The sequence below is a fragment of the Ahaetulla prasina genome, chromosome 11 (genome assembly GCF_028640845.1).
Source record: "Ahaetulla prasina isolate Xishuangbanna chromosome 11, ASM2864084v1, whole genome shotgun sequence".
In the NCBI taxonomy this organism is placed as follows: Eukaryota; Metazoa; Chordata; class Lepidosauria; order Squamata; family Colubridae; genus Ahaetulla; species Ahaetulla prasina.
The window spans coordinates 20,730,456-20,744,088 of record NC_080549.1 but is presented as its reverse complement, the minus strand read 5'-3'; the positions used below and the strand labels follow the sequence as shown (position 1 = coordinate 20,744,088).

General features: G+C 35.0%; 1 protein-coding gene across 6 annotated transcripts in view; it reads left to right on the top strand.

The window, feature by feature from the left end:
• LOC131205160 (phosphatidylinositol-binding clathrin assembly protein-like) overlaps nucleotides 1-13,633 on the top strand; it is a 43,966-nt gene that overhangs the window by 1,219 nt on the left and 29,114 nt on the right. For all 6 annotated transcript variants that reach the window (XR_009156729.1, XR_009156728.1, XR_009156727.1 and 3 more), the window contains exons 2-4: nucleotides 9,245-9,387; nucleotides 11,195-11,270; nucleotides 13,183-13,285. Coding sequence is in view for 2 of the 6 variants with exons in the window: in XM_058197124.1 (XP_058053107.1) it covers nucleotides 9,245-9,387; nucleotides 11,195-11,270; nucleotides 13,183-13,285 (322 nt within the window). In the remaining 4 variants the exon portion in view is untranslated. The remainder of the gene's footprint in view (nucleotides 1-9,244; nucleotides 9,388-11,194; nucleotides 11,271-13,182; nucleotides 13,286-13,633) is intronic.

The following is a 13,633-nucleotide window of genomic DNA, read 5'->3' as shown; positions in this document are numbered from 1 at the left end:
CAATATGTCGTATTTAACGTCTTTTGGCTCTACCTCTACTTACCTACCTTAGGAAGTCGTGTAAGTGTTTGGCAGAAGGTTTTATTTGAATTGTCAGCTAAAGAAAAGGGTGGAAGGAAGGAAGCATCAGGTGATAAAGACTGCCTGGAGTCCTGAAGAGCTGATACCAGTTATTGAGGATCGGATAGTGTTCTGGGTTAAATGGAAAAATCAATAGCTTTAGGTTAATGGGATGGCTTCCAGTCCTTATCTTTCTTAGATGAGCAGGTGCAAAGGTGATCAGCAAGACTGCTTCACAGTTGGGGACAACAAAAGAGGTGCAGTTTGCCAGGCAGGGTTGATTAGATTTGCTGAAGCCACTTTTAGTATAAAACTCTGAGAAAGCATGATTAAACATGCTTAGTTGTTACCACTTTGATGAGTCCTCAGGACTCACCAGCCGTTAGAGAAGGTTAAAGAGAAGGTGTGAATCAAGTTAAATGTTTCTGCCTTATGGGATCAGTAATATTCTGCTGCCCTTCAGAAGAACAACTATCTGTGTTAGGTTAATGGGGTGGGGAATTGCTGTTTTGTTTAAAATAGCAAACACCAAAATATATAAAACAGAGCAACAGTTTTATTTCCTGAGTTTCTTCGTTTCCTCCCATCTCTTTGTGGTACAAATAAGTATGCCTTTTCCAAGTAATTCAAATTTAAAATATGTCTTCTTTACATTTGAGTTACTTGGAAGAGGTATGTTTACTTGTACCACAAAGATACAAATAAACATGCCTCTTCCAAGTAACTCAAATTTAAAATGTGTCTTCTGTAAGAGATCAAGTAAGCAGGTCAAGTAACTCTTGTCATAATACAACCCGCTTCCAAATAAAGGACATTCTTGACCTAATGATCTGAGGTCTAAAGACTTCTATTAACATGTCAACCAGATAAGATAAGGTAGTGTGGTTCTGGGCTTTCTGAGCTCATCAGTATAAATTCAGTTGTTCAGCCTTGCTTTTTAGACAGCAGTTAAAAATGGCCTCCTTGGAAGAAGAGTTTTTATTTTATGCTAGAAGATTTCAGGAGAAAATGAAGTTTCTTGGAATCAATATGGAACTACTAAACTTAAAGGCATTATTATAGATGCACAGTCAGTCAAATGTTTTGGCTCGATTTAGTATTTTTATCCACCTATTGTGTTTTTCCCCAGGACCCAGTGTGATAGACAGATATTGTTTAATAAAATAATTAGTATCACAAGATGTAGACTTTTCTAAATAAATCTGCCACTGGCAATTTTGATGGTGATTTTGTGAATGCTGATGGCATTCTAGTGGTGTTCCAGATGTTTTGCACCCAAGTCACCTATTGGTACTTTCTTTGCTTTGCCATAGTCCTCTGCTTTGATCTGCAACATTTTTTTTGGGTATTTTGGGATTTTTCTCCAGTTTTTTTCTTCTGCTGCTGTTTCCAGGTACTGCCACGTCCACTATCCAGACTTTTTTTGTCTTTCTTAGCAATTATTAAGTCTGTCGTGTGGCATATGCTTATCTGTCCCAGAGCTCTTTGGCTTTTTCATTTTCTATTACTACTTCTACTTTGTGTTCTCACCAGTTCTTGCAGGCAGTAGTATTTCTGGCAGATATTCTAATGCACCGTGTGTTGCTACCTTTCTTACTTTGTTCTTTGTAATAAATCTGAGCAATGATCTTGCATTATTTTATTATGATTGGTTGCAGTCAGCCACATATTTATACTAGATTTGGCATGTTTATCCAGCTATCATTATTATTATTTTTAAAAAGCTTCATTCTGGCTGCCTTCATGCAGTTATTTTGACAGCATTAAGAAAGTGGCTTAACCTTGCTTTAATCCAGAATGTTTTTGTTTATTTCCAAATGTAGCCAACAGCCTGGAATTCCCTGGTTGGCCCCATTCAAATGCTAACTGGGGCCAACCCTGCTTAGCTTCTAGGATTAAGCAAGGACAACTAGTAAGCCAAAGATCTGAGCCCAATAATATTACTTTGCAATTTCGTAAGCAACATAGATAATAAATTATTGACTAATCAGGAATCTTCTAGTTGCTCTTTGGAATTATGCTGATATTAAATGTAGTCCCAGGGCATGTACTTTTATTGAAATTTTCACTGTTCCTTTCTGTATTTTCCTGTTATGGTGGAGCAAAAGTTATAGTGCAGCATTAAGTTTGCATCACTTTGACTTTCTGAAGAAGTGTTTATTTCATAGTACAAAACAGATGTCATTCTTATGTTTTATTCTGCAAAAAGGTACATTGGTAAGAAGCATCTGCTTTTACTCTTTGATGTTGCACATAGAAATATGTACACTTTTATTTGTATTTATTTAAGGCTTATATTTCTTTTGAGACAATACTACCTGTTCTATGCTCTCCTAGCAACAAGTTTACTTTGTCACTAAAGCATGCATGCATCATCTGCAGTCGCAATTAGCAGTGTTAATATGAGATTGTCATTTCCTAACCTTTCAGCTTGCCTGACTGTTGCTGATTATAGAATTGTGGTTGTTGTAATAGAAGATGCTAGCCTGGAAAAAATTACTTGACATATAGGACATATTGGAGAACTATATCTATTTAAGCCATACATGCTAATGTTTATTTACTTTCAGAAAGGTAACAGAGATAAGTTGTTTAGTTCTAGAAGAATAATTGTTGTAGGAGCAGCAAAATCTTATGGCACCTAAAAACTTATTGCTTCTTCAAATTATTAAACTTGCTTGGACATTTCATCTCTATTAATTACAGTCCCAAGATATTTTTCATTTACAGTATGCAGAGATTTTGTATGTCTTCTGGTTTTTACTTCCTGTTCAGATGTCAGCTTAAAATCAGTAAACTCAATTTTACAAGGAAGTTAGGAAGTGAACAACAGGATAGGGTTGCTCAATAACATTGGAAATTGTGATATTTTAAAAAAGAAAATAGATGTAATCTATTGCAGCACAGTTGTTCAAATGAGTTCCACTACATTCATTTAAGCATTATGTCTGTGCCATAGTGCAAAGAAAGAATTAAATTCAAGAAGGCATGTGAAATGCTTGTTTGATTTTTGTTCATTTATGGTAGGAAAAATCTATACAATGCTGCTAAATTCACCCTGTTTCTTTTGTTTGGAAAATGTCTTATTTAATGGTGAGAATGTAAGGTAAGCTGATGTGAAATTGAATGGCATCATTGGATGTTTATAGTATAAAAAGTTAACAAATGCTGCCATGCTGGGTTCCTATACTTATGTTTAAAAAAATGTCCTGTACTGCTGCTTTTGTTGCCTTGAATTCCTTTTGCAGCACAGGGATAGAATAATATATATTCTTTAAAAAAAGCATTGCCAGTGCTATATTTAAATTTTCCTCCCTTCTCTGTGTTTCTGCACATAACAGTAGCTAGGATTTATGAACATTCCTTCATTCTTCAATTTTTTTGCAGCAATAAAGATTATTAAATTTAGCATTCTGGAAGATAAGTGAAAAGTAATATAATTTAAGAGTAGAAAGTACGGTAGGTTTTGATCAGAAGACAAACAAAATTCAGAATGCTCCCGTTCAATTCACTACAGGTCATAGACTTTCAGATCATATACTAGCTCCCGTGCTCATTAAGTATTGCTTCTGCATATTACATGTGCATTGATTAAAAGCTAGGAATGTATTATTCCTAGCAGGGAAAAAAGTCTGATTAAACTGAGTATAAAGTCCCAGTATTGACTGTTGCATTTCCTAGTCGGTGGTTCACACTAGTTGCTTTAAATTACATTATATGTTGTTTCATTCTTGCATCTTTCTTGCATTGTTTACATTTCAAGCTATCAGTTTTCCCTAGGATTAGTATCCTAGCATTAATTATGAAAATATAGAAGCCAGTAATGCAAGCATGTATTTGTTAAACAAATTGTGTTATAATTCAGTATGGTGATAAATCACAGTGGCTCCATTCGCATATTGTATTAGGCCAAACCCAAATTAATTACGTTATGTCTTACATGATATACATATAAACCCATCCATTAGGTGGGTTTACATATCTTGCTAATGCATAATGTGGTTTTTTAGCATTTCAATTGTGCAAACCCTGACATTATCATTTGGCACAATATAGGAGTTTAATCACTGTGGCTCAGCTGATGGTGGCCCAAAGAACAAAATAACAATACCATACTGTGCTTTATATCGCGGAGTGTCTGCTACCTCTCAATTTGAGTGATTTAGAGCATTTATATTTATAATACGATAAATATACAAATACATGCTCAAACTAGTGTTGAGTGCTTGCTTTTAGGATCATTGCTCAGTCATGTCAATTTTCCCTTCCTAGTCACTCTTTAGAACTTAAAAAAAATCCAGCTACTCTTATAACTTCCACTTGTAAAACTTTTATTCCAACATAGAAAACTATTGTAAACTATAATCCCCCTAGCCATAGCCCCGTCCTTTCAATGGATAAAAATGACTGCACATTTTTAAAGGTTAAGACTGTGCATGTGTGTGGCTATCTTTCTAGGTCTGTTGGAAAGTGTGTTGTTCTTAGAAAAAGGGCATTTTAGTACCCAGTCATAGCTTAGCTGAGCTCCTGTATTTCTCCATGTTGTCAGCTGTTCTCGATTTAATTCCTGGCAAGATCAGAAATGAGTATTTATTATGCTCTCTAAAGCTTCTCTAGAAATGAAAATTAAGGTGATATATTGTGACCTCTTCTTATATATGATGTAAATGTTTAAGAAGTCTCGCAGAACTGTTCTTTTTATTTTTAATCAACACTTTGTAAGCTCACTAAACCATATATGGTTTGGTATTCACCTGCCTTACCACAATATTTCAATTTTACCTCTTTCAAAAAAAAATGATGCATCTTGAATTTGGTCTGTTTCCGTTAATGCATGGGATGTGTGTGTGAAGAAGATGGACACATAATTATCAAATTTGCCTTTTCTGCAAATGCGCAGAGTGACCTATATATTTTTTTTCCTTCAACACAACCTTGTGAGATAGTTTTGACTAAGAGATAGTGGCTATGTTTGATCTGAGCTATGGTTTACTAATTAATGTTACTGGATTTGTCTGCACACTGAGCCAGAAATTAAATACCAGTCTGGATTCACACAATATACTAGGCTAAAAACCTGGTTGACCAGTAATTCAGGCAGTTTTGCAAAAACAGCCAATGACTGGCCCATAATGACCCAGTGAACCTGTCCAGTTGAAGGTTGCAAATATACTGCAGCAGATATACTGCTTTTTTTAAAAAAATTAAATGTTAACTCAGATTTATTACTTGATAAAAACTGTTCAGAAATCATGTGATCCAGGAATGCAGTTCAGGCTAGCTGTCCTGTTCTAGATAGGCATTTTTCACAGTTTCTTATCTGCTAGATGTGATGTTCACTAATCAATAATGGATTTTCAGTACAGAAGGTTTTGTAGTTTTCCTATTGTGATTCTGAATATTGGGCAGTTATGTTGATTTATTATAACAGCATTCTTGCTGGCAGTTTATCTTCACTTATCAATAGGGCTTTAGCTACACCACACAAGTTTTTTAACCATTGTTAAATAATAGTAATTGATAGTTCTCATTCTGCAGATTGCTTTACACTCGAGAATAAAAGCTTCAAATTGATTCAATATCAAACGAGCCTGCTTCACTCTAGGGCAGGCAGTGCAAACCAGCATATTCTAGGTGGCTCAGGACTAGAGGATAGCTTAATATTATGAGCCAGCTGCTGGATAACAATGTTATACACCAGCAATGCTGTATCTGTGGATATAGTTACCACTCTTCCCAGACAGTGCGGGTGGTAGACTTGCCACTTCTTGTGATGGCTTGCTTCTATTCTACATGTTTTGGGTTTTGCAAGCCAAGTGATAGTCCCTAAACATTAGTTATACCTCAGGATTATCAGTAGCGCAAAAAAGTTTGCAGATTTATAGCTTGCATTTGATAATGGAGGAAATCAGAATTGGATCATATCTTCGGTTCCTCATAGGCATGCTGGATAGGGAAACCACTGGATTCTTTTTGAAAATAAGAGTATCTCTAATGCGATACTCAAAGGAATCACTACTCCTTTGTGACGTAGAGGGCATGGCTAAGTTAGATTGCCCAGTTTTACATTTCAGAATGCTTTAATCTTGTTCCTTCTTGAAAACACATCATAATTGATGAATTAGGATGCAGACTTTATATTTTTTACCATCATTTTATAGTTCCATGCCTATTAACCTTTAATATAAGCCTCCATTTTCACTTAATTGCTTCATTGATTTTTTTTTCTAGGTTTAGCTTCAGTCTAGTCTAGTGTGTAGATGACTATTATTAAAAGTCCATTGAGGCAACAGATATAAAATATATAATAATGGACAGTCTTGTGAAAAAAACTGAAAACACCCAGTCCTTGCTGGTTGCAGAAATCTCTTTTCTAGAAAAAATTATAAGGCCCTTTTATGAGTTCTTAGGTTGAGACTTAAGAGGCAGCAATTCATAAAAATGCTGTTTAATGCAGCTTCTTATTATTCACAAAGCAGTACACAATTGTCATTGTAATGCAAACAAATACGATAGGATCTGAAATGAATGCAATGAATTCCACTGCTTGTTATTGCAGTAGGAATACTGTATTTCCCACCCCCCCCAAAGTCCACTTTGCACATCTAGGGAAAATGAAGAAATGCAGTATATAGATAACAGTGATATGCTGGGAAATCCAATGGGCCATTTTGACTAACCACAGTATTCATATAATCAGCAGCTAATTGAGTGATCCTTCATGAATAGAGGGAAAAATTCCAGCTATTACTTTACATTTTGGCACTACGGTATAATTTAGGGTGTCCAGTTTGAACAAAATCATAGCTATCAAACAGTGGTTAACTTTTCTCAATTGTGGTCTTGAAGCACCGAATAAAAGGCTCAAACTGCTGGGATTTTGGGCAGATCAGCAAAGTATTTATATTTAAAATACATTATAATTGCAGTAAAATATATATTTTAATGTATTTATACAGATTCTGAAGTAACCACTGTTTTTCTTGTGAGGAATTTTCCCCCCATGTTTGCTTTGAGCATTTCATCCAGTATCAACTACACAGATACAGTTTTCTTGTTCCAGAAATATGTATGTGAATGAATTGGACTAAACATTTCAGAAGGATAGGCTAAATTCGAAGTAGACTGTGAGTTGGAAGGAGATGGAAGTATACTTGATTTGCAAGGGCTTGTTTATTGATCCCTTAAGATTAGGAGTTAAGAGAAGAAGGAGTGGCTGATACTTCGATAGTCTGCAGAAATTTTTTACTGCTCTTTGCCCTCTGTGGCCATCAAGGACTCTCATAGTCTGATTGAAGAACATTTGGAGGGCATCACTAGGCCTGTTCTTTCTCTGAAGGACAGGAATATTATCACTCATCTCTATGATGCAGACTTGCCTGTATATGGTGAAGAATTACTTTACATGTTATGTTGGGTCAGGTTCATAAACTAGCTGCAGAACATGGACAAAGATTAAGTTCATCTGCATCTACATTTTGGGCAGGACCATTTGCAGAAATGAAGTATTTAATTATTGTATTAACCAATTCCTGAGTTGGCAGGCTATTCCTTTGTGATTTCCCAGGAACAGCAATATCAAGAAAATGGAAGTAGGAAATGATGGTTTAGAAAATAAGGAGTAGGAAATTTCTAGGAAAATGGTGACTTTTAGAGGCCTGAGCAAACTGGGAATATTTGAGCTCAGTCACACAAGAGGAAGAAAGTTGAATAATATTAAGAGAAATAAAATCAGGGTGATGTTTATAGTTTCAGAGGACACAAAATTTGAATGCTTGCATATCCTGCTTGTTCACAGTGACAAAAATTCTAGGTGAGGAAAAGTGAAACAATACATTGTTTTACAACTGGATCATTTGAAGAAAGTGGGGAATATAGGATAGGAAGGGAAACATGGGAGATTTTCTCGGGTTATTCCTGCCTGCTCAGGTTCCACTAAAAATGCTAACTGGATCTTAGCTTGATTGCAGGAGTGTTAGACCATTGAATGGAATGCCAGTACTATTAAACATTTGCTCTGCTGTCCCATTGCCTGTCTGTTTGTTCTCTCTTCAGCTCTTTGGGTTTCCTGGGTATGTTACCAGGAAAGCTGTGAATAATTTTTGCTATAAAATAGTCTGCTATGCTAATTTTATGTTATTCACAGGTAATATCTCTATAAACTAACAAATATTTATTAAGGAATTAGGTTTTTTTAAGCACATTGAAAATATATTGCTATAATTTGAATTTAAGGTGTCTGATTTTGCTGCAACAAGCTGATACTTATGTGTGAAATGATTGTAGACAATCCAGCACTATTTGTATTTTCTCACTGTTTGTATAATCAGTGAAGTTTGCGGTTGTACTATTTCTCTGCACATGTCTTTCAAACCTGCCCAATTGCTTCCCATAACATTTTTATCTATTTGTTTAGCATGTTCAAAATGTTAGTGAATAATAATGCAAGAGTCTTAAAGTACTGGAAGGGACTTGTCGCTGTTTCATCTTCCAGTTTTGGCTAGATACATTATATTAGGCTTTTGTCTACGTGTCAGCAACAATATACCCTATTTCTGATCCTGTCGTGCTCTAAACACAATTTGCCACTTCTGATTTGGTAAAACTTTTCTTTTAGATGTATACATCAGTTCCTGTTTGTAAAGGATGGGTAGATGTGTCTGCTTGATTCAGCAAGCGTCATTTTTACCAGAGAACCAAAATGATGTTGCAAAAGAAAGTTGCTAAAGATGTAGAATCATAATGAAACATTTAGAAAGTGTTTAATGTAATTTCATATACAAGAAATTTTTCCCAGTTAATGTGTGAAAGGTGAAGAACACAAGTAGTCCTTGTTTAGCATCACAGTCAAGAGAGGCAATTCGACTGTTAAGCAAAACAGTCACTAAGTGAAACTACAACTGCCTTTGATGTTGCTTCAGCTTTCCTTTGCTTTACAGACCTGGAAAGGTCATAACTACGAGGAATGATCTTAAAGTTACTTTTTCATTACTGTTGTAACTGCTAAATGAGGACTACTTGTAGTCGGTTGAATAGAGAGTGAAGTTTAGGATTCCAGAATGCTCTTTAATATATCCCTTTTTTGAGCTTTTGTCAGTATAAAAAAATCATCTTGTGCTGAGACTGGCGGCAAACAAATTTGATAAATAAATATTTATTAAAACATCTTGTTTTTAAATTTCAGATTTAATTCAATGCACAAATGAGATGAATGTGAATATTCCACAGTTAGCAGATACGCTTTTTGAGAGGACGGCAAACAGTAGCTGGGTAGTAGTGTTCAAAGCTCTAATTACAACGCACCACCTCATGATGTATGGAAATGAGGTAAGAAAGCAGCACTTTACAATACCGAGTTTCCTTTCAAAATGGGAGGGGTTTCAGAATATGTGCCTGGTGAATTTCCAAAGGATAAGTATGGTAAAGACATCATGAACCTCAGGAGGAATTGCAGAACTAGCTCCATATTAGAAAGGAAATGCTGGCATGTACAGTTACTCTATTAGTTTCTTCTGTTAAATGAAATACACAAGTGCTGGTATAGTTTCTAAATCCTATGTTCTCGTGAGATTCTGGGCTGGCAGATTTTATTTTTTCCCTTAAATGTTCAAGAGTTCTGTTGCCGACATGTCAATTTAACAGCATTGTGCCTGCTAGCATTTGACTGTTTCAGACTTCTTGGGGAGTCTGAACAAGAATGTGTTGAATATACATCCCAAGCTTACTTTGTGTCAAAATTGAACAATGCACTCTCCATTGTTGTCTAGTTACCAGTCCTTTATCCCCAAAGTGTGTATATGCTTCTTATAGAAGTCATGTTTGTCATAAAATCTACCAGTTCCACTCTTACCATGCAAAAATGTCTCCCCTTGATTTGAAAAACAGAGTGGTATTTGCTTTACGGGAGACTAGTTTTTACAGGATCAAGATGATCCTGACTCAGATCAAGGCAGATCTTCCTGAAGGGATTTATAGTGTTCAGTCATGGAGGAAGCTAATACAATGGAAACTAAAGCAAAACAAAAACAAAAACCCATATCTTACAATTGGAAAAATCCCAAAGGACAATGAGATAATAACTTGTTGGTTGTGTCACCTTGGAGCAATTAAAGCATTAAGAGTAGACTGTCTTTGCCTTCTACTAGCTCTATTTTCCTATTACGTGTAGATGTAAATCTTGTTTAGTTGTCATGAGAATAATCTCAGTATACCCTGTTTCCTCCAAAATAAAATATCCCCTGATAATAAGCCCAGTCGGGCTTTTGAGCGCATGGCAATAAGGCCAAGTGCTTATTTCAGGGTTCAAAAAGACAGGGTCTTATTTTCGGGGAAACATGGTAGTATAACTATGATATAATCACATATAACTGTGGGGTGCATGCAGAATGAGCACTGTGCAGTTGAATTTTGCTTCCTTTTCCCTTTTCCATGGAACCATTTGTAAACCAGTGTTGCTATGAAATACATTGTGTATCAGTTTCTCTTACATCATTCTGCTCCACTTTTGCCTCTCTGGTTAGTGATTGCAAAATTGTAACTATTAATAGATATAATTGGTTTGCCTTAGTAAAAACAAGAAATAGTTCTTATTTAGGTGATCGAGGAACTACATGTAGTTCTCAATTTACAATAGTTCACTTAGTGATTGTTCAAAGTTATAATGGCACTGAAAAAAGTGACCATTTTTCCACTTATGACCATTTTTCACAGTTACAATCTTTGCAGCATCCCCGTGATCATGTGATCAACATTCAGATGCTTGGCAACTGGTTCATACTTACGACCGTTGCCACGTCCCAGGGTCATGTGATCACTTTTTTGCAACCTTCTTACAAGCAAAGTCATTGGGGAAGCCAGATTCACTTAACAACCAGGCTACTAACTTATCAACTGCAGTGATTCACTTAACAACTGTGGCAAGAAATGTTGTAAAATGGGGCAAAACTCACTTAACAAATTCTCATTTCACAACATAAATTTTGGGCTCAATTGTGATTGTAAGTTGAGGACTATCTGTATTTCATGTGTCACTTATGCATTTGCTTAGAAATTAGCAACATAAAATATTTCTAAAGAAAGATAATCTCCAGAAAGATAATAAAGATAATCTGAATTCTGCTTCATTTGTTCACAGCGCTTTATTCAATACTTGGCATCTCGAAATACATTATTTAATCTCAACAATTATCTGGATAAAAGTGCCATGCAGGGTAAGGATTCCTTTTCTTTAAAAAATAACTTTGAATTTATATTCTGTATTTAAATTGAATCATATTTGATTAGCGTGTTACGTTTCTTTATCTTGGTCAGATTTTTGTTATTGATAATGAAAACAGTGATTCCTCAGATGATTGGGGCTTTAAAGGTGAGCATCGAATTTGCAGCGGTCAAGGAATTTTTTAGGTCAAGGAATTTTTTAGGGCGAGGCACAGCATCCTTCCATCATTGCTATTACCTGACACATATGCCAACATTCTCCTTGCCTTTGGGAAATTGAGACAATTCAGTATCTTTTTACTGTAGCTTTTATAATGATCTTCAAAAGGACATGATAATCCCTCTTTTACTACTTAAGTGCACCTGGGGAACAGACCATTTTTACGCTCACTTTACAGTCTCAATCTGTGAAACCACCTAAACACTAGACAAAATTTATTGTAGTAGCAGTTCAATTGAGGCAACAATTAACATGAAACATGTCTTTTGTTTTTTAACTGATGGATTTTGTTTGCTTGTATATTGCTGATCTCTATAAATAAATAATTTGTTTTGAATTGTAAGCAACTTGTCAGAGTGTCAATTACTAAAATACCAGCTTACTGATGATTTACAAGCTGAATAATGAGGACATAAATTGTTCTAAAACAACTCCTCAAAGTGTTGTTGGCTTTTATTTAATGAGGTAATACTGCCATTCATAGGGACTACATCAATTAGCTAGTACCAAGAAGTTTACAAGTTGAAGCAGTTGGAAGATGGATATTTCAAGGAACTTGAATTAATTTGGATCCCAATACAGCCAGAAGAATTGTTATAAGAAGGCTTTTGAGGGGATTTGAATATGGTTCTGTGAAAGGGGAGCAAACGATCATGCCAAAGACCAAGAAACAGATGAATGAATAAGTTCCTTGGACCCTCTATTGATAAAGAGAGGACAGAAAATCTCCCACATGTGCTCTGGATGGCTACTTCATGTCAGGAAATCATAGGACAGTAGTGAGTTTAAACATCAGGAGACAACTGTGTCATCTTGCTTGCAACTGCAGTGGAGATTTTTAAAGGACACTCAGCAAAACCCACTTTCTAATCAATTTCAGAAATTGCATATTAACTACTTCTGAACTATTAGAGATCTTTAGAATGACAATGTCTATCTTTAATTCTGAATAAAATAACATTTTAATCATAAGATTTTGATCCTAGAAAATTATAAATAGACTAAGAGTCCAGATAAAATTGGAATATTGAAGTTTTTATAACAAGATTTTGGAATTAATGATGAAGAACACACCCCTTTTGGAAAACAGATCCTGTTTTGGTTTTTACAAGATTAACATTAAAGAATTTCAAGATTTCAAAAACTGGACACTAGAGTGAACTAAAGATTTGGGCTCTAGGAAAGATATGTAGGTTTTCAAGATGGTGGAAAACATAATAAAATTGAAATGCTGAAGGAGACTTTTGAAGAATGGAATCAGAAAATAGTAGCCATAATATGAACAAAGCAAGTACTTATGTTTGCTTCTATGGATAGATTATAGTAAAAGATGTTACTGAAGCAATGTCAGATATAGAATAAATATTTGATAAGGTAGAAATGGTTTCAAAAATTAATTTAGACTGACAGGCGAAGAGAACAATTTAGGAAAGAATGTTTCACTGGATCTACAAAAGAAATTGGCTCAGGCTTTAACATTTAAAAGGGAAGTGTAAATGACAAACCAAGAGAGTGACCTGAATAAAATTTTCCTATTGGATTTACAGAAGAGGCTTTGAAGTACTCTGTGTAGTGGGACAAAGAAGAAATGAAGAGAAAAAAAACTGACTAATTTTTAACAAAGAAGAAAAGTTATAAGAATGTAAAAATAAAAAAAGTCTAACTGAAAATTTCTTATTTTTCAGGCTATGATATGTCTACCTTCATCAGACGATATAGCAGATACTTGAATGAAAAAGCACTTTCTTATAGACTTGTAGCAGTTGATTTCACCAAAATGAAAAGAGGGTAAGGGTCACTTTGATTGTTATGCTGTTGTATTTGGCAGTCAGATATTGAGTGGAACCAGCTTAAAGGAAATACTGTACGTAGAGAAAGCAAAGAAAGATCCAAATTGCTACATCAATTTAAAGTATTTACAATACTGTTTTCTGTTAACCTTTTCTGCATTTTGAATACAGGTATAACATTAATAGGAAATATTCTTTAAAGAGATTCAATAATGAGATGTGAAAAGTGAAAAAAATCCCTTTTTCTATTTTTCTACTTGATTTCAGAAGCCATACTCATGTATATAATTCAGAAAGGGGCAGTTTTAGACTCTGACACATAGGGTGCAATTTTGTTGCACTGTAC